At 41.2% G+C, this 24,123-nt stretch overlaps 1 protein-coding gene across 1 annotated transcript in view; it reads right to left on the bottom strand.

Annotated features, from left to right (window-relative positions):
* pcxb (pyruvate carboxylase b) overlaps nt 1–24,123 on the bottom strand; it is a 345,950-nt gene that overhangs the window by 46,204 nt on the left and 275,623 nt on the right. Inside the window, exons 16-19 of the mRNA XM_050067843.1 lie at nt 19,826–19,982; nt 15,176–15,416; nt 11,701–11,868; nt 10,799–10,880 (exon numbers count right to left, since the gene is read on the bottom strand). Of these exons, the coding sequence (XP_049923800.1) occupies nt 10,799–10,880; nt 11,701–11,868; nt 15,176–15,416; nt 19,826–19,982 (648 nt within the window). The remainder of the gene's footprint in view (nt 1–10,798; nt 10,881–11,700; nt 11,869–15,175; nt 15,417–19,825; nt 19,983–24,123) is intronic.

The following is a 24,123-nucleotide window of genomic DNA, read 5'->3' as shown; positions in this document are numbered from 1 at the left end:
ATAGAAATAACTAATTGCCAATATTTCTGATAATCTGTGCCCACCCTTTTGAAAAAAGGGATTTGATGTGATTATTCACTAAAAAGTTACTGGAATTGTTGTGGAAGCTTTTGTGGAAACCTGCCATTTGTCTGAATTAGTCGTTTCAAAGCCTGTGCCAGCTCGCAAATGTGACAACAATGAGTTTGTGCTGTTGATTTTGATGTTTGAAAAATATAAGCATGATGATAGCATGAGCTTTTTTGAACATACAGCACTTTATTCACCAGAACACAAGTGCTACCCATCAGGTACCGATGTGTCTCCATCTACAGTACAGTAGGCTGGTTTGTATGCTATACTATACCAGAGTCCTCCTAAAACTAGTCAGCAGTGACATTTCTACTATAATCTGGCAGTAGCTCACAACTCTTAAAAATTACATTACGTCAGTAAAAATGTGGGTGAGTTAGGGTTAGTTGTTGCTGTCCTGAATTATTCAAAGCACCTCCTGTACATTGTACCAGTGCAACATCTTCTCAAAAAGGTTTACCTCAAAACAAGTGAGTCATGCATTAACTGTGGCCATTTTCTCTTTGATTTCCTGAAAGATAAACCAATCAAAACCGAAAGAATGAAAGCAATTATCATGCCATTACCATGTGAATAGTGGATGGGTGGTACTCAGCGCTTCAACTGCAACTGAGTAATATGAAAAGCTTTATGTTTGATCTATTAAAGTGCATGAAGGTGAGTATGAGGTGTTCGGCTGAACACTTGACATGAGCTGACATTTGAATCAACAGAGGATGCTGACACGTTAAACATGCCGTCACTTTCCCTTGTAAATTGAGGCTGTAATTTCACAAAGGAAGCATAAAAGAAAGCTACAAAATTAGTGTTCTCAAACAGAGAAGGAAATGGACCTATTTACTGACGGGCTTGGCAGGCAGCTGAATTTGAGGAGCAACAACATGCACATTAATTTCACATTAATTTCACAGTAGCTCCATTTCCCCGCCAAGATCACAGTGGAAGCACACAAACACTTTTTGGAGTACATACTCCCTTTGAATCGTGAAAAATCAAGCTTGTCACTCTGTTGTTGGGGCTGTAACGAGCTAAGTTTGTCTCATTAACGTGGCTGATTTTTGTCATCATTAGCCAAAAGCTCAGTATACTGCCATTTCTGTCATGGCATTAAAACAGATTTTCCCTTTCAAGATAATCAGCTTTAGCGCACCTTAACTGACTGGAGCAGAATGTCATGAATATGAGCAACAGATGTGTTTTTTTCAAGGATCACAAAATATCACAGGGATTAATGAGCTGCAAAGGCGAGATGGAAATGTGCACTTACAGGCTAATAAGTGCTCTTAACACTCTACCGACACTAGCTTAGGCTTTTTCATGCTATTCTGGCCTGTAACCCATTTTAACCTGCTAAGGTCGCGAGCCTCGCTGGCAAAGCTTAGCAGAATTAAAATTAATTTGTCGTGTATTTAGATTAATAGCTTGATGAGTTTTTCTCATACAAGCATGAAAAATATTGACACGGTCCAATGTGTCTACTTGGTTTTTTTTATAATGTTAATAATGGCCTTGAATCAGTGGACAAAACGGATATGTGCAAATTTCTACCAAATGCATCGCTGCAGCAGTAACTGTGAGTTCAAAACTGATACACTGTACACAATTCGGCTGTGCTGAAGCTCCTGTGAGTGTAAACAAACTGCTCATGTCTGATTTTTTCCTGATGAATTAGTTAATATTGGTGTGAAACTGAGGATTTTTTAAAAGAGGACATGCTGTAGCTCTCTGACTGACACTGAAAACACTCAGTGGATGTGCTGGAAGTATCTCAATGTAACATGAAATTGTCCACATTTGGCCTGATATGATAATGAGCAAAATGCTTCTACTTCAGAAGCAAAGGGGCAAAATGTCATTGTGTTTTAGGGTGTGTCTTATTTTAATGTTAAGGAAAATTGCAGATACACTCTTTCAGTGTATTATAAAAGGTGTAAAAGTTGTGAAACTTGAGCAAATTTAACTCCACAGTGGCGTAAAAGGATGGTAAGCTAACTGGCTGCTGGCTCCAGCTTCATACTGAACAATCAGATGTGACCGATATTAATCTTCTCACTCAACTCTCTCTCTTTAAAAAAAAAAAAAAAAAAAATCAAATTTCCCACAATGTTGAACTATTCTTTTAATACTCCAATTCAATTGTATACTGGAAAGGCGACAATTTCTAAAGGAAACTTAAAGGGAAAGTTCTGTTTTTTACAACCTAGACCTTATTTCTGGCATTAAATACGGTTGTTTACTCACCCAGATAAGTTTGGTGTCATTTGGAGTCCTTCGGAAGATATTTAGATCCGCGAGAGCCGCGTACATCCATATAGTGGGAATGATCGGGGCACTGACAATGAGGCTCTAAATAACACATTATCTGCCACGAAACTCGTTCATTTCACCAATATGTTTTTATGAATCGCTAGAGTTGCTTGTCATCATCATCCGGGTCATTTATACTGACCTACTAACCTCTGACCTGGATGATGTCATCCAGGTGCGCGCGCCGCCACACACCAGCAACACGGCTTTGTTTACAACTGGAATTTGCTACTGTTAGTTTTTTGAGACATGGCTGAATATTTGTCAGGTTTTGAGGTTGTGGACGACGACTTTGAATATGATGGACGTCCTTACCGTTTTGAGCCATAGTATACGGATGAGGAGCTCTTGGGGCGGCAGTAGCTCAGTCCATAGGGACTTGGGTTGGGAACCGAAGGGTCGCATGTTTGAGTCCCCGTCCGGACCAAAAATATGGAGCGTGGACTGGTAGCTGGAGAGGTGCCAGTTCACCTCCTGGGCACTGCCGAGGTGCCCTTGAGCAAGGCACCGAATCCCCCAACCGCTCGGGGCGCCTCACCAAGGGCAGCCCCCCCACTCTGACATCTCTCCACTTTGTGCATGTATAGGTCCTGTTTGTGCATGTGTGTGTTCGGACCTGTGTGTAATTGACAAGCAAGAGTGAAAACACTGAATTTCCCCTCAGGGGGATTAATAAAGTAAATAAACTTAAACTTAATAAACTTAAACTTGAAAGGAGGATGCGGAGGCAGAGAGAGGAACAGCTGGCCAGAGAACAACAAACCGCTGCACGTCCGAGAATAGATGCTAACTGGTGGTGTTCTTGTGGACAATGTTCCACTATGCCAACAGAGGAGGAGTGCCTTTGTTGGTCCGAGTGGGATTTGAGGCCAGGAGATACACGTCTGGATGTCTCCAGAAATGACTGTCTCAGAACTACAGAGGATTTCACTTCTATGATCAGCTGTTTTTTTCGGGTCCTGAAAGTAAACTGGAAGACCCAGCCAAAGCCTGTAGGACCGAACGGGCAACTTTCGATTGAGTAAGTAGCCTACACACATGCATAAATTGTTTATTTTCCTTGAATTTGTTTGCTTGATAAGTAAATAACTATGAGAATTTACATTTCTTTAGTTTCTTCTCATCGCTTGTGTAGAACGGCCTGCACACTGCACAAAAAGCAGAGGCACTTCTTATGCAAAACGTGAATTTATTATTACATAGTGCTCAGTGAAAAAATGTGAGAAACAGAAAGGTGAACGTTTCGGTGGTAAAGAGGATTGTCTTTACGAACTGCCTCTGATTTTTTTTGCAGAGGTTAGTAGGTCAGTATAAATGACCCAGATGATGACGACAAGCAACTCTAGCGATTCATAAAAACATATTGGTGAAATGAACGAGTTTCGCGGCAGATAATGTGTTATTTAGGGCCTCATTGTCGGTGCCCCGATCATTCCCACTATATGGAGTGTTATTTAGGGCCTCATTGTCGGTGCCCCGATCATTCCCACTATATGGATATACGCGGCTCTCGCGGATCTAAATATCTTCCGAAGGACTCCAAATGATACCAAACTTATCTGGGTGAGTAAACAACCGTATTTAATGCCAGAAATAAGGTCCAGGTTGTAAAAAACAGAACTTCCCCTTTAAAAGAGCTCGCTTAAGCTAAAAGACAATTCTTAAAGCATATAGCAGACCAAAATCTTTACTCAAGTATTGTACAGTTTTGAAGTACTTGTACTTTAGTGAAGAAGGTGCGGGTGCGGTTGCTTCTCTGTCAGCTCCTCTAAATATATGCTCAATTTAGGCTCTTATGGATGTTTTACAAGTGTTGGTGGTGCCTTTTGTGGTTGGCATTGGCTGTTGCTGGCTGCAAGTCACTCATTGGGATGAGGGAATCAACTCACTCGTCTGTACTCTCCTCCTGCAGAATTCTAGCTATGTAGCTGCTAGCTAGCCAGGTTGATGTTTTCAAATTTAAACATCAGTAGCACTGAGGAAAGATGGAGAAGAATGATCAGTCGAATCACCATCCTGCTAGCCATTGTGCAGACATTGGAAATAAACTGGACGACCTCCCTGTTGAATCAGTTTCTAATGGGATATCAGGAGCTGTAATATCCTCTGATTCACTGAAACTTGGCTAAATCCTGGACACCGCCATCCAACCAGGTGACTCTTTTTCTACATGTCAATCAGACAGAGCGGAAGACTCTGGCAAGAGAATGAGAGGAGTGTGCTTTACGGTTCACAAGGACTGATGTGACGGTGGGATTATGAGGTGCTATCCCATTCCTGCTGTGGATCACTGCTAATGGCACACAATCTTATATTGTCATATATCAGTAACAGGGCCATTTTTCTACATAACAAATACTTTTAAGTTTGATACCAAGAACATTTTGCGCTACTTTTACTTTAAAGGAATACTCAGCTCCACGATGACCATTTATATATCAATCATTCATGTTGTTTTACCTTGAATTCACAATTTGCAGCCCTCCAGTTAACAAAGAATCCAGAGACAGGAAACACTGTTGAATAGCTTCAGTAGACAGGGACCATGTGAATCAACAGTATAACTATATCAAAACACCTGTTTACAAACTCCCAAACAACTTGTGCAGTATAATCCAAGTCTCAGGTATCCAGTCGTATGCTCAGCTCTTCCAAAACTTCAACCCTTTCCAACTGGGACCAAAAGTGAAACTTATTTATGCTTTCACTTGTATGCTGTTCACCTGAGGCATTCCAGAAAATAAAGTTCAAGGTAACACTGCATGAATAACTGATACATAAATGATCATTTTTGCAAGTGAAGTATTCCTTTAAGTGACATTTTGAATGCAGGACTTTCTTTAAACCGAGTACACTGAGATTGTTGCATTGGTACTTTCACTAAAGTTCACTAGAGTGTGGTCTGAAACCCAGGCCTTTTGATGGGGAGGCAGCTGAGCTACAGCAGCTGCCAGAAAAACTTCTTTCAACAAGCCTGGAGTTTCCTGAGCAGAAGTCTAATTAGCCAAACACCACACCTGTGTGAGCTGGAAAGTCCTATGAAAGCACGAAGTTAAGTTGAATCAACTGACTTCAATTATCAAGAAAGTGCTTTGGCGAGAAGTGATGGCAGGAGCATCTGTCTCAAGCAACAGGAAAGCTGGCCATAATGAAGCGAGCACAACAATACTGTCTTTCATCTAAATCATTTTCTGCTTCTGTGATGACCTTAACTTGCCTTCTGGGATTAAAAGGTTCATTTTACCCTCTATCCCATAAATATGGAGAACAGCTATGGATCCTGACATTTGCTAAATCGCACTGGAGGTAAATACAGCATTGTTTTTTTATGGACTGCTGGTTATGCTTCCAAAATCATCAATCACTAAAGCGCTATGCTATGTGTACGTACACCGCAGACATGCAGGCACACAAACACATGTACACACTTACTGTATATCAGTCATTTAGATGGCTGCTTGGCAGTGACAAAGTGCCATCAATATACAACTCATTAGCAGCGCAAATTCACTAATGCAGGAGATGAACACACATATTTACGTTCATAGACTTGTTCACATACACAAAGATACACACAGTTGTAGGAAGACAGATGAGAGGATTTGGAGAGAAAAGACGGGACAATTGAATGCAGACGGATGAAGGAGGTGAACAAGAAGCTAAATGTGTGTTTCACCTGCCTCGCTGTCTGGGTGGCTACATATAGTATTATCTATGCTTTGTTTGGAGTGCGTACATTCTTCTGTGTGTTTGATCACTGCTACATCTTCGGCGGCTGCATTGTTGTGGCAGCCAAAAATTCCTCATCAATTAAATCCATGCATGATGCATGAGGAAGCCAGTAAATGCTGTGTCAAATAAACACAAGGACCACTCTAATGTGTGTCATCATTCAGTTGCATGAGTGTTTGTGAATATGTATGACTTTTAAAATGCACGGGTGTGTGCGTGCACGCTATGGCTGACTGAATAAATAAACTGACAGCTTACAGACAAATGAATTAACCAGAGAAGCGCTGCTGTTGCTGTTTCTTCAGGACAAAGAGATGCTGTGGGAGACACGGAGGGAGTGGAAATGAAGGAGCAAAGAGTGAGGGAGTTTGAGGGAGTGAAATAGGCATGTAAAGTGCTGTTAATTGCTTTGTCACTGAGTGAGAGGGAGGGAAGAGGAGGAGGATGGAGAGACAATGTGAAAGAAGCGGGGGAGATAGGAAAAAAAAGGCAGAGCAGAGAGAGGGAGGGAGATAGAGGAGGCAGAGCGCACTGCACAGCACTGATTACTGCTTTGTAACGGAGATGGGAGAAAGAGGGGAGGGCGTGAGAGAAAGCAGTAAACAGACTAAGGTCAGTAAGGTATGGAAGTATCCATGGCAGTGCTCGGCTTGATTACAAAAGTAGTGAGATAGGTAAACGGAGATGGAAGGGGGAAGAAGCATAAAGAGAGGCAGAGATGAAAAGAACAGATGAGCGCAAGGTGACAGGTAGAAAAGAATCTGGAAGGAGTTTGCATGTGTATGCATAATGGATGTACCAGCAGGGTCACATCAGGATACACTATAAGTATGCACACGTGTATGTGTGTGTGTGTGGGTGGGAGACATCCTGCATCACAATCTCAGTCTCAAGTGAAGCAAATTGAAATTCCATGAATAAACTGACACACTTGAAAACCTCTCGCTCTTGAGTAACGACCTTGTCTTTTTCTCCCTCTCTACTTTTTTTCTGGGAACTGTATGCTCACAAATTGATATTCTGCCACTAACTTGGACTGTGTCTAAATGATGGGAGAGTTTCTCTCCCTCTGATACTTTGATGCTTCCCACTTATTTCCTACACTGCGCAGAACAATATTTGCCGCCTCGAGAGAATGGACGTGGACCTGTTGTGTTCAGCTGCGGGTTAAATGTGTAGATGGAGAGAACGGCAGTGAAGTCGTTTTCCTTTCAAAGCACAAGCCCCACATCATACTCACAACACAGCATGTTTTAATGGCTCTGTTGCTGTGTTGCTTTATGGACTATTACAGAATTTGCTTCCTCTCCTTGACAGATCTCTCCCTGTATGATTGTTTCCGCAGCAATATTCAAGAGTCAAGAAACCCATTCACTTTGAAGGACGGCCTGAGAGACTAACAACACCGAGCCCTGGTGTTTACTGTCGTCCTCTGCTTTACAACATCGCTGTAGCTGCACTGCAAATATTACTGTGACATCATGTTGTCTGTTTGGCCACTCATCCATGGAAATGAGCTGCTGCAAATCACAACTAAACTGGCCCAGAAATACATGGAGCATTGCCTGTTTTTAAAGGAGCAACTCAGCATCTGCTGAAAATGTATTTTTGTTGACCAGTGATTTAACTTCTCACCTTGCTGCAGTGATGTAGAAGTGTCCTCCAGGATGTGTCAGGGCACTAGGACCAGACACTACATGAAAACTAGCTACGTCACAATGAGAAGTGTAAAACTACATCTTAACTTCTATAAGAAACTTCAACTTGTCAAAGTTAAACTAGTAGTTCCAAACCACATCAAAGGAAATGATTACAATCTCAGTCTGAAATCTCATATTGTTACACTGAGGTACAACTGAACTGACACTAAGTAAAGTGTGCAGGGACTACGGCAAGCCTATCCTTACCTTGGCAGCCTGAGGATGTAGTTTAAGGAGAGGATAGGAAGCAAATGACTTGGGAAAAAGCTCAACTATTAGGGCAAAGTCACAGTATTCGATGCAGACATCTTGGTTGCAAACCCGTGATTTGAGTCAAACAGCAGGCAGTAGTAATTAAATGACAACTGTGGCCAGAAGCATTGTGTCATACTGTATGGCAAAAATGTAAAGAGAATACTATGAATATGTAGTTTGTTATTAAGTACCTTAGCTGCAAGGGGCTGTGCCCTGAAAGTCGGAGATTCAAATCATCAGTTGGAGACCCCTCTCTCGACTGTGACTGCTTCAAGTCAAGCAGTCTTTTTGCCAGTCAGTGTGCAGAGCACTTCTGGGGACGTTTTGTTCCCCTAGATTTTGCTGCAGAGTGAGCGCCTCTCACTTTTATGGTGCTCTTTGGTACAAGCAGCTGTGGACATGGAACCAGCTGCCCAGAGGAGGAGAGGCTTTGCCCCAGAAGTCCCCATAATAACCTCATCTTCTGCCTGCTGCTTAGAAGTGATAAATTTACAGCTCGCAGCAACTTAATACAATGCAGTCTCTGGCTTTTGTTTGATATCTAGTGCCAGCAAAAAATGCTGTTGCACATTTTCGATCTGTCGTTAGCGTAGTTGACTTGTTTACTATATTACTTGAATGTCACTGTCACACTAAACATCCCTTTAACCAATGTTCAAACTCCATATGGAAAAAAAGATGAAGAGTTGAATATTCGTATTTATGAACAACCACTTTTGATTCGACAGGCTTAACTCTGAGTCTGGTGCAGCCCTATAAACTACATGAGCCCAAGTAGTTAACTACTGAAAAAGCTACTAACATTTAAATGTAGTTAAACTACAGCAAACTACTGCAAATTGTCGTTAAACTAGTAACTTTACCACATGTATTTAACTACTCCCCAATACTGACTATCACATCATTGTTAGGTGTGGTTACAGGTGCAACAGAGGACACCTCTGACCATACCTCTGACCACACCCCGAGAGTGCGGTGAAACACCTGCCGGTTATTAAGTTCTTTCAATGGTTTAAAGTGGAATTTGCCTCATTGATGCACACATAATTTTACAGGTAATACATGCACTGTTAAACAGTGACGTCATTCCATTTATGACAGGACCTGCAAACTCCAGATTATGTGCTGTGGCTTCTGTGAGAATGCATCAATACACATGCAGAGGGTGTAAAGAGAATATAGTTATGAGTTTCCCTACAAACTCATTGTTCTGTGCAACAGAATATCAGCATCAGGGCTGATCATTTCATTATGGGACACAACCAAAGACCACATGTTTATCAAAAACAGAGCTAACGGGAAATAATATCTCTCTTGTGCCCAGAGGCAGGAAACTGCTTGTACCTACAGCAACAGAGCAGAACACAAGGAGGAATCGGCATACACAGAACTGTTCATTTAAAAAATCATCTGTATTTAGACAGTAACAAATAGCTTATAATGTTAATAGTATCCTGTGCTACATCAGCAGACTGTACATTAGCTGTGTAGTGCGAATATAGCGTAAACAAAATTAGCAGGGCTTTTGCTATTTTCCGAGTAATGGAAATGAGCTATCAGATCTAGTTAGCAGAGCTGAGTCGGTTTTCCCAATAGCATTACTCTACATAACTAGGCAGCAAACTCCACATCAGTTTTAATTCCTTGAGCCCATTTCGTGTTCCTTCAATTTCTAACAGCAGTTTTCAGCCGGCTGCTTTAATATATTTTACACCGCGCACCGATTGCTGTGGGAGGCAGTGGTCAGTGAGCCAGGTCAGCTATCAGAGGTGGGAGAGGCTCCAGATTTTGCACACACCATGAAAAGTACATTGAGCAGAACACATTGGACAACAGCAAACCCAAAGGGGGGTGAACATATTATAAATCCATCCCTCCACTTATCTGTTGAACTCCTGTGAAGATAGAAAAAAAGCTGTGATGGTCCAGAGTGTAACTGAAAGATGTCTGATGGAAGCAGAACGTGGGTTGGGAAAACAAATGTGCAACTAACAACTACATCAGGGACGCCGTAGGAGAAGCCTTTAACCTCTCAATGCTCCAGGGAGAGCTGATCATTAGTCAGAGTAGAAAACTGAAAACAAATGTTTTTATGGGTTTATAAACAAATAGATCTGCTGTTACTCCTCAGCTTCCACTCAGAACTATCTGAAATGTTCATTTCATGGATCAAGAATGTTTTGTTTAACAGAGCGTCAGATTTTATTGACCACGGCGGCCTCTTTTTCTTTTGATCTGTCTCCCTCCTGTTTCCATCTTCCTCTCATAATTGGCTGTGTACATTATCACTGAGCGGAATATGTCTCTCTTTCTGACTGGGGGCCGTAATTAGTGATGCACTTTGTCATTTATTGATTTGCTGATTGATTTTTTCCCCCTCATGTAAAGCAGGAGAGTTTCAGAGAGACACTCAAAAATCTCTGAGTGTGACTGGTGATCTAAGAGATGTTCTGTCTCATTAACGGCTAGATACTGCAGTAAAAGCTTTATGTGGATTTTTAGAAGTGTTTGTTCCAACAAAATCTCTCTCATCTGTTCTTTATGATTGATTTTACTAAATTAAATTGATGAGAGAAATCAATTAACGTTTCATAGTGTTCCTATGCCCCTCTCCTACCAAAAAAACATGTATCTACTACAAATCCTTTCCTCTATGAGAAATTGTTATACTTATAAAACAAACTGTCTGGAGCCACTGTTGATGTTGACAGGCAGGTGAGCATGGCACTTACCGGTGTCGAGCTTAGTCCCCTTGGTGCAGGCAACAATGGCTCCCATGCTGGGCTGAGAGGTCATCCCAGCCATGGAGTCAACCTGGAGAGTGACAATCAATATGAATACTGTTTGACTAAAAGCCTTAAACATTGTAAAAGTGTACTTTGTAGGGTCCACAGCTTAGAGTTTAGATACATGGGGCAAAAGGTGTGGTGTAATCATGTGTAAATATGTGTGCACATATGAGTACACTGCTACAAAATATGTGCATATATGTTTTATATAATAATTTATGGTAAGAAAGCACAAAAACAGCAATTTCCCATCAAAACTAACAGGAGTTTGAACTCCAAAACCTTCAGGTCTTGGATGTCTTCCATGCTCTAGTGTATTTCAGCATAAATGTTTTATTACTTGGCAGACTGAAAAGACATAGTTTAACCAAGTAGACCTGATACAAACACATAGTTTTAGTGTCTGATTCATAGTGGACAGTCGGTTGTTTTCTTTCATAAAGTGTTGCAAAGACCTGAACGGCAGAGCAGCCCCAAGCTGCAAATAGCAGCCAGTTGTTTTAATGAAACTCCCAATGCTGGCAGCATGCACCGGTGAACACAGTACGAGAAATTTTCCTGGCTTCAACAATTGTTTCGTCTTTGTTTAAGTGACAAACTGCAGCAACTGGTAGAAAATGTTCATGTTGTTAAGATACCTTATTGACGGACCAGCCCTCTAAATGACAGGCGGTTCTTACTTTCCATAACTTTCATTAGTTACTGAAAGATTATTGATAATGAATAAATATTTAAAACCTCTCAAAGGCCTCTTAAAGTAATGCTTTATATCCATGAATCTCATATGAAACTTTATCATGAAGACACCGCAAGCTACTTTGTCTGTAAACAAGATCAATACTCACAGCCACATCCACGACGTCAGCTCCAGCCTCAGCACAAGCCAGCATGGCAGCGACGCCAGCTCCAGCTGTGTCGTGTGTGTGCACATGGATGGGTATGTCCGGGAAACGGTCTCTCAGAGCGCCGATCAGAAGCTTGCTGGCCTCTGGCTTCAGCAGGCCGGCCATATCCTGGTGACACAGAGAAAGTGAGGGGGAGACGTGAGGCAGAGGGGTTAGAGGATTGAAGAAAAATCAAATAGAAATATCTAGTGACACAGTGACACATTCATTAAACACATATTTGATACAGATTTGATTAAGCTTAACATGCCAGAATAAATATACAGCAGGCTACCATGCGTTCTCTTTTTACATTATTTAAACATTTCTAAAACTCTCTGGCTTGAAATGGACAGTATATATGGTAACCCAGGAGTAAACTTTGTTCTAGATGCCTTAATCCTGTGTAAAGTGGTTTTCTGTAACACATCTAAATTTTGGATATGAAGTCCTGCACTAAATTAAACAAGATTGATTTCAACCACCTGTCTCAGTCCTCATTAGTGAGAGTGTGAACACGCAGCACTGGCCTGAGGCTTCTCATGAAAGCTGGAACAGACCGCAGAGCACTGATAATTTGGAGGAACCGGATGAGTAAAAACAGCCAAAACAATGGAAGCGAAAAGAACATATTAACAAACACAACACCAAAATTCTAAAAGTGATTAGGACTTGGAAAGGACTACTAACTATTGAATCTCTCCAAATAATCACCGTGTCCTCACTGATAAGCAGCATTAATCCGAGGATAAAACTGCCACCTTGAGGTTTATTTGAAGGCATTTAGTCCTCGAGTAACTCAAACCTTCTTTCAGGAAATATGTTTAGTATTCAAGATGAGTCTACAAAGACGTGACTAAAGGAATGACATGATAAATATTGGAAAATAATGACTAAAAACAAGAAAATAATGACAAAAGTGGAGACACACTCTTGTGAGGATGAGTATAATGTGGAAACCTTAATTGATATTAGCAGAAATTCACAGACAGAGCTTAGATGTTTAGTTGCACTCCCTTTGGTGATCATTGCACTCCATGAAGTTATAATTCATGCTCATTTCCTCTTTAAAAAGTTAACCTCATTAGCTGTGTAAGCCTTTTATGAGATTGCCACTGCTGCGTGCGATGGTTCACACTGCGGTAGAGCGGGAGTTTATCATTTCACGTTTGAAAATATTCTGTCATGCTTGAATAAAGAAATTAATTCAATGTGAGTATTATCGCTCTATTCATTTAGATAAGAAGCTTGAGTATACAAGTTATTTCAATGGGAGCAAAAACTTCAGCTGTGTTCGACAGTTAACATGTGAGCTGTTTTTTATTAATTAAAATGCTAATTGCAGGCCATGTGTGTATTTTGTGTGTGTAAAAGGGCTTAACTTCACCATGATACATACACTGCAGCTTGCTTACATGATTAAATAATGCTAAATGCATCAGGAATTCCATTAGTCACTTTAAATGTCTTGCCTGACAATGGTGTTTCACCTTAGATTAAACCAGCCAAATACAAGACGGTGTGAATCCAAAAGAGTGCACACGGCCATGTCTCACAGCCAAAAAGTTAAACTGGTGGTAAGTGCAGGCCCTGATCGTGATGACATACATGCGTACATGTCTAATACCTCTTTCACACCAATGAACAGGCTTGGACCAGGGGTTATCTGACCCGTGTTCAAACCTTCTTTTGTCAATTCAAACCAAGTGAGCTAACACGGGTTAATCCCTGAGGGCTGAGCCACGAAGCGAGATTAGAGGGGAGAGAATTTTCCATCCTATGAAGGTGGCTCTCTCTTAACCTGGCTTGATCACTATGGTAACTTATGCTGCAGACCTAACCTGGTCGGGACCAGTTTTTGTTCAGAGTTTCAGCTTGTAATTGGCTAAAAAGCACCTTTCACAGCTCCTTTAAACTGTGTCACTCTATATATAACAATATATGAGCAAGTTATTTTTGTTATTTTTCCCTCATGGGACCCTACAGTGATGCAGAGAATCTGAGCAAGATTATTGTTTTATTTTATTTGAAAGGGTGTTGCTGCTCTCACTGAACTACTGAATGTGATAATGGTGTTCTCTGGTCCATTTGTCCACGCTGACTCTAAAAGAAGCCCTCTATAAAAACCCAGGTACCATTATACATTAATAATTCACTGTATTATTAATCAGGATGGCATTTACTTGCACATGAAATGCAGTATATAAATCACACCATAGCTTTACCCATGTGAATTATATTTTCATGCTGTGTCCTGATTTACTGAAGTCTGTTTTTCACTGCTGGTATATTACAGCTAAATAATAGAATGATGTTTGGAATTGGTATTTATCACAAATAATCAATCGAAAAAAATTAATCCGACTTTAACTTGGTGGAAGTAGGAAGCATAGGATCGATTAATTTTAAGAGTCAAATGATGCCCTGCATGCGTCATTTGACTCGTTTTATTGGAATGTGCCAAGCTGCCACGAACAGAGTTGGGCTTTGAAGCCAATTTTACATAGTGGCCAAAAGTGGAATTACACCATCCTGGTCTGTCAAGTGATGCCATGGGGCCCAAAAAGACTTACCCATAGATTTACATTGTGAAAGAGACACTGTAAATCAATGACTTGTTTCATGATCAGAATTTGATCTATTCAGACTGAAAACACTTCAAAAGAGTAGAAGAGCCACACGATTAAATAATTTTATCCTCATTAAAGTTAGTGGAGAGCTAAACTGGAGGTTAGCCACTCGACTGAGGGAACTTAGCCGCTTGGTCACACTCGGCCGCCACAAGTCTACGGTGCGCTTGCTTTATGGGCCCCAGAGTGTGGAAGATCTAGATAATTTCATACCACAAAAAAATGGCTTCATGTGCCACTAAGTAACTTTCATAGACATGAGCAGGGGCCTGCCGCCAACCCTGTATCCAGGTTTCTTTATACATCCATCAAACGCCTAAAGAAGTAAGCCTTGGTTAAAAGAGCAAGTTGATAATCACCTTTGTGGTTCTTGTTATCTCTGACTGAGGCTTTAGGGTTTGTTGAGCCAGCTAAGGCAAAGAAAACCTGACTTTGTTGAACTTGCATTGTGGCAAAGGTCTCCGGTCAATGCATACCCTCCACCTCACATGCTGGAAATGGGCGGGAGGTTACTAACCCTTTCAAACACATAATCAACCCTAGTTGAACCCTTGATGTGAATAGTGCATCAAAGAGTGTGTATACAAGCCTGGGCAAAACAAGAACTTGCAAAGATTCTTTCCAGCTGGTTCTATGTTATTTCGGTGACAGATGGGAAGGGATTTCCACACAGAAGCAAACAATAAGTGCCAGAATCATTAGATTATCACAGGGAAGGAAAACGTTGGCTTATTGGAGAACTCTAGCAGTAAACAACCCTCAAAGCGAACACTTAAAACACTGCATCTATTTATACATTTTCTCACCTTGATACAGAGGATGTGGGTTCCTGCTTTGACAAGCTCGTCTGCCAGCTTCACATAATAATCCAAAGAGTACTTCTGCCTCATGGGGTCAGAGACGTCGCCTGTGTACGAGATGGCAGCCTCTACTACGCCACCTGCTGCTCCAGCAGCCTCCATGCCCAGCAGCATGTTTGGCACGTAGTTCAGGGAATCAAACACGCGGAAGATGTCCATGCCGTTCTCCTTGGCTACCTCACAGAACCTGGAGGAGGGGTGGAGGGAGGGGAACATTATGTTAGCCAAAAGCACATGCGGTCGTGTACATAAAATCCACATTTAAATCAGAGACAGAAATAGAACAGGTTAGGGAGACTGTCAAGACTTAGTGTGCACTGCGAGATGTTCACACAATCTCTCTCACACTCTCACACATATAATGAGTTAGTCTCCATGCACAGTGTCTCCTGGATAATAGCGCACATCCGGGTTGGGATAAGCTGTTTATATCCATCTCCATATCGCTACTCATAAATATCGCTGTACCTGCGCTAATACAATATTCTCACTATTTCCATGAAAAGTGAGCTTACACAGCCTGCAGGAGCCCACAATGACTGGAGAGAAATGTATACCCGCCTCATTATCCAAGCTGCTAGTGGTAAATCCCTCCTGTTATTGCCTTGGCCTCGGTATCTTAATCAGGTTTTTCATAACTGGGGTGAGTGCTTACTGTAGCTGTGTTACTGTGAATGCAGTATTTACACACACTGAGAGCTTTTGTTTTGGCAAATAAACAGACACACTTAATGTTGTGCCACGAGAGGATTACCAGTCCATCGTCTGTGTGTCCAGTATTTATTTAGCACTACAATGCATACAAATACTGCCTAGTGGACGCTGTTTGGCCCAGAGTCAAAAACGCTGTACTTTCCTACATATCTGACTCACAGCTGATGTAATCATAATTCACAGGGATCAAAAAGTTGAGTTTTTCTCTCATATAAAGTGACAAGAATATCCAGTTACGTTGGTAAATGAATGAAATATATTCCAGAACATGGCTAGAAGGGTACAACTATCTTCAATCACTCATCTAGTTAGCAATCAACCAGCCATTTTACATATTTTACAACTGTACATCCCTATTGCTACAGAGCGTACTGTACTGTGACCCTCTGACGTGCACTTTAAATCAATTAAATCAAATTAAATTACGCTTTGATTTGATTTAATTAATGAAGACGCTTGGGCCACTTGGCTGCGGGCTGCCGCACTGAAAGCGTTAAGGGCAAGAGAGTGACAAATAAAAGGAAAGACAGAGAGAGCCGGGCCAACAGATCAAAGCCATTAATCACAATCTTGTGCAAATTTTCGTTGCCACCGCCCTACGGGATGCTGAGAGTGAGAGGGGAGGAGGAGGGAGAGGAAGAGCAGCCGGGATAGAGTGAGGGAGTTAAAAAGAGGGGAAGAAGTGTGTGTAATGCAGAGAGATGAATGGAGGCATAAAAGGGGAGATATAAGAGTGCGGATAAATAATGACTATATGATCGGAGAGGGGGAGCACAAAAACAGGGAGGATAGGGGAGGTCTCTGTGTGTGTGATTCAATGGGAAGGAGGGAGGAGGGGACAGCTGCATTAGTCATAAAGCCACTCCTAATTTATTAGAGGTGAGGGGAATTACACCGTGCATGTAGAGGAGTGTGTGTCCTTGTCTGTGGATCCACTTGCAGGTGTGTGTGTGTGTGCGTGCTTGTGTATACATGAGTCATCCACATCATCGAGGAAGCTTGTGAATCCATTTGGAAAAGTGTTGAAGGCGTGTGTATGCATGTGTGTAGGCACAGGAGTATTTATGGCCCTAAAGACCTCACTGGTGTACATCTGTATCAATGATGTGTGTGTGTAGAATTTGTGTGGCTCACTGAGTATTTGAGGGTGCAACAGGGAACCATCTACCAAACTGACCTGACTAAATGTGTGTCAGTTGTGTTGTTAGTGGGTAGCTGCTGTACAGTATATCCACTTCGATATATTTAGAGAAAAAGCAGCTGAGTCTGTGGGCTTCATGTGACATATAAATCCAGATCAATTTTTAAAATATAGGTAGTCTTACAGAGCCAAATCTATCTCCACTGCGCTGTGTAAGGGCTAGAGAAAGGTCTGGAATCACTGATTGTCTCTCTGCTAGGGGAAAAATGCTCTGCCTTGTTTTGTTTTAAAAAAGTGGAATTACAAACAAAATCTGATCATCGGTGCCCGAGATGTGAGGGATGACTATACTTTAGCTCTGGAGGAGCTCACTGGACCCATTAAAGCCGATCTGATTTATGTGGCTTTTGTGGAATATTATTTCAACAACATCACAGAAGCTCTAGTGAAGTGGAACGGATCGGTACGTCCGTGGTGAAGTCAGTGTGAGTGGCACATGCCACTGCCAGACTTCAAAGATGTGGCAAATTAACTCAGACCAACCCTGTCAGAAAATGGACCAACATTTGACATGAGAGTCTTGCGAGACGGAGTCTGGGCTTTTCTGAGGTGCATTCACAAGTTGTTTTTTCCCTTGTAGATCTCTGCATCATTTAGAAAAAGAACAAAGCAGGCATGCCTTATTGCATGATCCAAATCTTTGTCAAAATAAGCCATTTTCCGCGTGTAAGTTGGCCTAAGGCCTGATGGCAGGCTTGTAGCCACAGTCTACATCCTGTGAGCCAGACTTGAATATAGATAAAGTGACTTGAGAAGAGAGAGAAAGGAAAAAATAAGTATTTCATTTACAAGAGTGATTATGTGGATTGATTGATTTAAGTAACCCGCACCACATGGTGTCCAACCCAAATGGGCTTCTATCACACTAGACAACAACATCAGGCATTACAATCATGATCATGATGTACACATCCACAGAGACGCACAAAAACAATTCAGACCCAATTAACATACTCAGAGAGGAATCCTTAAGATTACTCTAGCTTAGCGACCAGGGACCTCATCACTGCTTGTCCTCTCTTAAGTTTCTTAAGTAAGAAAAATTCTATCTTCCTATTACAGAAGTAATTCCTAAACTCATGACTGTGTCCTATCCTATCTCAGACCTCCTTCCTTAGCTTAAAAAATCCTAACTATGCATATGTATACCCTTCTGTTTTCTTTTTTCTGGCTGTAAAGGCTGTAAAGCAGTTTATGTTGTGTAAAAAACAATAAAAATAAGTTAAAAGAATCGCTGTATCTTTGATTAGAATGCACTGGTAGGCAACTTGAGATGGACAAGCCACAATATCAGCGACTCTCCACTGGTGAGCTAGCTTGCTACCCTGGACAAAAAGAAAGGCATTCAATTAACTATGAGGAGCTGGAGGCACTAATCATGTCAGTGGAGGGGAGCAAACCTCACCTTTTCAAGAAGTCTCCTTCTCAATTATTTGAGTTAATTCAAATTAATTAATTTTAATTATTGAAAATAAAAGAGTCATCATACAGTTTGAGTAGCCTTTCAAACATTATATTTCAGAGCTCATGTTTTTTTCCTATCTTCATTGTCATTGCCAGGTATTTAGAATTCAGGATAGGATCTGTGCCACACTAATTCAGCATTCCTAACTTGGGAAATCCCTGAGTTAGGACGGGTCTGTAGTAGCTCACTCCCCATCCTTACATAAGATTTGTTTTTTTTTTCTGAAATGCACTTAGGAAATCTGTTGTTGTAATACCCAAAATCCTTTATTTCACCCTAAACTGAGATAAGATCGCGTTTCCATCTATGAAAGTATTGTGATTAAGGCCCCAGACACATTTTGCCAAAACACTGATCTTATTAAAATGACAACTCTACATATGAAGCTGCAGACAACAGTTGTAGCGAGGAACCAAATATATGCATGTTAATCAACTTTACAGTTTTCAGTGAATAAATATCTATTCTATTCCCACTTTATCTATATCTATTTATGTTGTTTTTTAAGGTGTTTCATGTTTTGTTGGGAGAAATAACATTTCTTTTGTTTGGCTGAATTGTTCATATAATTATTCGCAGTTGGCAAATTGTTCACTTTCAAATTTTTTCACAAGGAAAAAAAATAGGTATGAAGTTGACAGTCATCCCAGTTAGGGGATATTTTCTAAATACTATGACAGTGAAAGACAATAAAGCAGGGGGAGGCAAGAGCTGGTTTTAAGAAAATCTTTTTCAACATTTATCCATTCATTTTCCATAACTGCTTATCCTGTTAGGGGTTGGAGGGGGCTTGAGCCTATCCTAGCTGACATTTGGCAAGAGGCAGGGTACATCCTGGACAGGCCACCTAGAGACAGACAACCATTCACACTCACATTTACACCTACTGCCAATTTAGAGTCACCATTTAACCTAGCCCGCATGTCTTTAGACTGTGGGAGGGAGCCGGTGTGCCTGGACAAAACCCACGCTGACACGCGGAGAACGTATAAACTCTGCACAGAAGGGCATCTCCACCCTGGGCTCGAACACGCCACCCCGGGTTAAAACCAGGAACCCTCTTGCTGAACACTGACGTGTGCATATTCTTAATAAGACTCTTGGGGCTATGCCTTGTAGCTCTTAAACATTTGATTGTTAAACAAGTGAATTAAGATTTAAAAAGTGAAGTGTGTGTGTGTGTGTGTGTGTGTGTGTGTGTGTGTGTGTGACTTACTTAAAGACTGCATTGTCAGGGTAGTTGGTGTAGCCCACGGCGTTGGCCCCCCTCAGCAGCATCTGGAAAGGAACGTTTGGGATCAAAGCTCTCAGCTCCTGGAGTCTCTTCCACGGGCACTCCGACAGGAAGCGCATGGCCACATCAAAGGTAGCACCTACACACACACACACACACACACACACACACACACACACAGAAGGATGGCAGTTTATTTCAGCTGTCATCTCAAGTCTCATCTATCATCCCAACTTTGATCTCAATTATCGACTCAAAAACTAATATTTCATACTTACCAAAATATGCACCAACACACACACACAGATGGCACACTAATGGATGCTCAAATTAAATATCTGATGATACTTGCACATTCATTGTTCATTCTAACACTTTCATCGTTTCATTCTAAAGTCACTTTAAACCCTAAGAAATGTTTCAGTGGAGGAGGCGGAAAAAAAAGAGAGATAGCAATCTCTCATTTCCCTTTCTTGGGGGAGTAGATTAGCGAATCTCATACCCGTTTATCATATCAGCCAGAAATATTGGAGCCTCCAGTGGTTTTCTGCTGATCCAACACTGTCATCATTAAATTTCATTTTCTGAGCACTCATACATTTGGACACGGAGAGAATACTAAGCACAACTGCTTGTTCCCTACTCTGGGAGGAGCAGGGATGCCCTGGAAAACCCCTCCTCCTTATCAATCTTGATCCTGCCCCTTCCCTGATCTGGATTTTAACCTACGTCAGCACCTCTTAAACTGCTGGTGTGGAGCGAAAATGACTCCAAGCAATCCAAGCTGATGTTTAATGTATTAGTATTAATGTATTTGAGCATGTGAGATACCAAAACATGATGCTGAATGAGGAATTCTTGGAGGACAGCAGAATCTACTCTTATAATTTAGTAAGAGGAATGAAGACTGACAGCTGGTCCCACATATCAGAACATTAGGCACGGGCACGGCTGTAGCCTGCCTCTTTTTGGGAAAGATAGGCAGCTTGAGCCTACAATCTGTTCTGAAGATGAGTTGAAATAAATCAGAGAGAACGAGGGAAAAAGCCCATTACACAATGCCTCACCCTTTGTATTTAACACCCCATGTAATGTTTTAAGAAAAACAAATTGTTTTGGGAGGAAGTGTCACCTGAATAGGTGTTGTGGGAATATATCGGCCTGTAACATCTTCTATAGGTATGCTGGGTAAGAGTACATTTTATACAGAACTCAATATTAAAACACTTTGTAGGTCTCATATTGACAAACTCTTTACTCCATCCAAATTTCCCCTGGTGGGAAAATAAAGTTCTATAAAGACAACTTCTATCTCATGCTCTCCAGCCAATAAAGAAAAGCCCATGATGAATAAAAATGATTAATATCTATAATTTGAATCGTTGAGTTACATAAACACGCACACACACACACATCTCTGCAGCTATCAGCATTTTTTGCTTAAGTGTGCAATTATGGCCCTGATGCATCGGACAGTTTATCCTGTCAGATCAATTTTTATGTCTCTGCGATTCCACTTAATCGCCCTGGATTGGTTGATTTGCCTTTGCTGCCTGTACGGGCTGGTCAGACTTTCATGTTTGTGTGTGTGTGTGTGTGTGTGTGTCCACTGCCTGACCCAAGAAACAGCTCACATTCCTTTAAACATGGCTCCCAAATGCAGATTATACAACTGCAGGGCAGAACAAGATGCGCTCACACTAACATGATCATGTACAGTAATTAAGAATCCGCCGCTTTACCATCAGATAAATTTTCCAACTGTGAAATAGATATGAGGAACCATATAGATACATTATGTGACCCAATTCATATTACTGTATCTCCCATGGTGTAGGGAGGAACGCTATATCAGGAAGGGACTTAATCCTCAAAGGGCTTTCACAAGCTTAATCTCGTCAATGATTCATGCTGCCTCTAAGCAGCTGAAACATGTGAAAGCAATACTGTATTCTCAATTTAAGACCACTGTGTGTAAAAAAACATTCCTGCATAGGGACAATGTGTCAGGGCAACAGCGTTCAGTACTCACACAGTCCTCTCCCTTAAGTGATTTATTTTGGTTTGAAGTGATTCAAGCACAGCCGAGTGTAATTCTCTCTATCTCTGATCACTCGGTAATAAAAGTGTACTGTATAGGGACTTCCTATCAGGAGAGACACGGTAGTTTTTCCTCCTATGGTCATGTAGTGATTTATGAGGAACTGTTTAAAGGTACAATTACAAGCTGTCCTTGTGGGACAGTGTGTGCTAGAGCTGAACTTTTTACTGCAGCATCGTAGTCTAATTTGTGTTTCACAACCGAAATCAATATCAGGCGAGAACGTGGTTGGCAACTAGTGAATCTGGGAACTTTGGGTATTGAAAGCTGAGTGAATGAAGGATGTTTAACAATGGGGATGTGAAACAAACTGTGTGATGTTCACATATTATCTTGACATATACTGTAAAAGATAACAACACCCTCTTATTAAAGAGGCACTCCTGTGAGTTTACTCCTCGACGGGCGTACTGCTCATCCTGTGACAACAGTTGTATAGTGTCAATTGTAGCTCTGAAAGAGCCTTATAGAGTCTGAGTAAATACCCCAGATGATGTGGGCATTTAGCAGGTACTGTATGAATGGTCTAAAGAAAGACTCTATTGAGCATACTTGAAACTAAAAGTCTGGATATTCTGGCCTCCACTGCTTTGATTCTGACCAGTCTCTTTTTTAATGCAAGCAATAAATTTATATTTCACTTTCCAAAATAGAAGTTACAAAGTGCTTTACAAAAAGGATAAAAGAGAAAGAGGGGTGAAAGGGAAGACAACACATAAAACAAAATAATACAAGGGGTAGGCCACAAGGATAAAGTTACAAAGTCAAGAAAAAGCCAAATAAAAAAAGGTTTTTAAAGATGAGCACTGGTTTGGCCTCTTTTAGATTTTACCTTCACAAGCTTCCAACTTTAAAATCAAATGAATGAAAAGGGAAAATCTATTTTAAAAACAGTAAAATATTTAATTTTAAGGTAATCCCACTCCAGACTGGTCATACTATACTACAGAACCTAAACAAAAGCATCCCCATGTGGAGCTTCAAACTAAGGAGGCTTTCACATCATGGCCCCTGGCCATAATAAAGTCTAGTCTATGCTTGACGCAGTTGTGAGTGCGCGAGGTTCCCGCAGCACAAATGACGTAATCATGCACCTGGCAACAGCCGCGCACACTGGCGACAGCTGCGCACACTGGCATTTCGCGAGGTTGTGCTACTGGTATACTCATACCAGCATTTGTACAACTCATCACTCACACGAGATCATAAAGACCATCTCTTCATCTACAGCCCGCACTGGCTTCACAAGCTGGCTGTGTTCCCCAGTGTTCTTCTACTACTTCCTATAGTATTTTTTCTCTACCGCCCCGTCTTTGTGGCAAATACTGCAACGGAGAATACAGCAAGTATGAATGCCTTCGCGCTCTGTTGTGGTGTGTGCCCAATCCATGTTTAGCACGAGTAGCAGTTGGCGAGTGGAATTGCAAAGGAACTTTTCAGCGCAGTTGGTCTCCTCTGAAAACATGCATGTGCACGCAGCATGCGTTAGTCTCAGACTCTTAAGTGCATGGCCATGAGTTATAAAGTAGGAAAGCAGACGAGAGATCTGTTCTTGACATTGTCTCCAAATATAAACAAGAGAAGGCATAATGCTAAAGTTGACTCCATTAGGGCTTGGAATCTTGCAATAAGTGTGTTTTCCTACACCATATAGTGACGAAGCAAATGTTCTCAGGTATGGAACAACATAATTAAAGTGAAAGCTAGATGGCAAGGGACTATAGAGGGGTTCAGAGGGAATACATTGTACGGCCTAAGTCTAACTGCTATAATGAATCATAAAAACACGGGATGTGATGTTAAGACTGTCCGTTGTGCCAATAGATGGTATGCACTCACATGATGTTTGTCTTGATGTTGAGCGTGGCATGGGAGGAGTCGCTCTGACAGGGAAGGATAAAAATGAGTGACAACACTGTTTTTGTGTGTAAGAGAAGCAAAACCACCCAAGTGAGATGAATGGCAATCGCCATGAGAAAAAACACTGTTCAAATGCTTGGTGGCAGATTCATCACTTTGTTTTCTAAATGCTTTGTTGTTTCTACTTACATAGTCAAATGAACATCGAAATATTGATATGCACAGGAAGCACATTATTATACTGTAAACTCAAAGTCGCAGGAAGGATTGAGGGCGATATATATCTTTCTAGAATTCATTCTGCCTTTAAGTGTTTAAA

The sequence above is a fragment of the Epinephelus moara genome, chromosome 17, assembly GCF_006386435.1.
Source record: "Epinephelus moara isolate mb chromosome 17, YSFRI_EMoa_1.0, whole genome shotgun sequence".
Classification (NCBI taxonomy): Eukaryota; Metazoa; Chordata; class Actinopteri; order Perciformes; family Serranidae; genus Epinephelus; species Epinephelus moara.
This window is presented reverse-complemented; position numbering and strand designations above follow the sequence as displayed.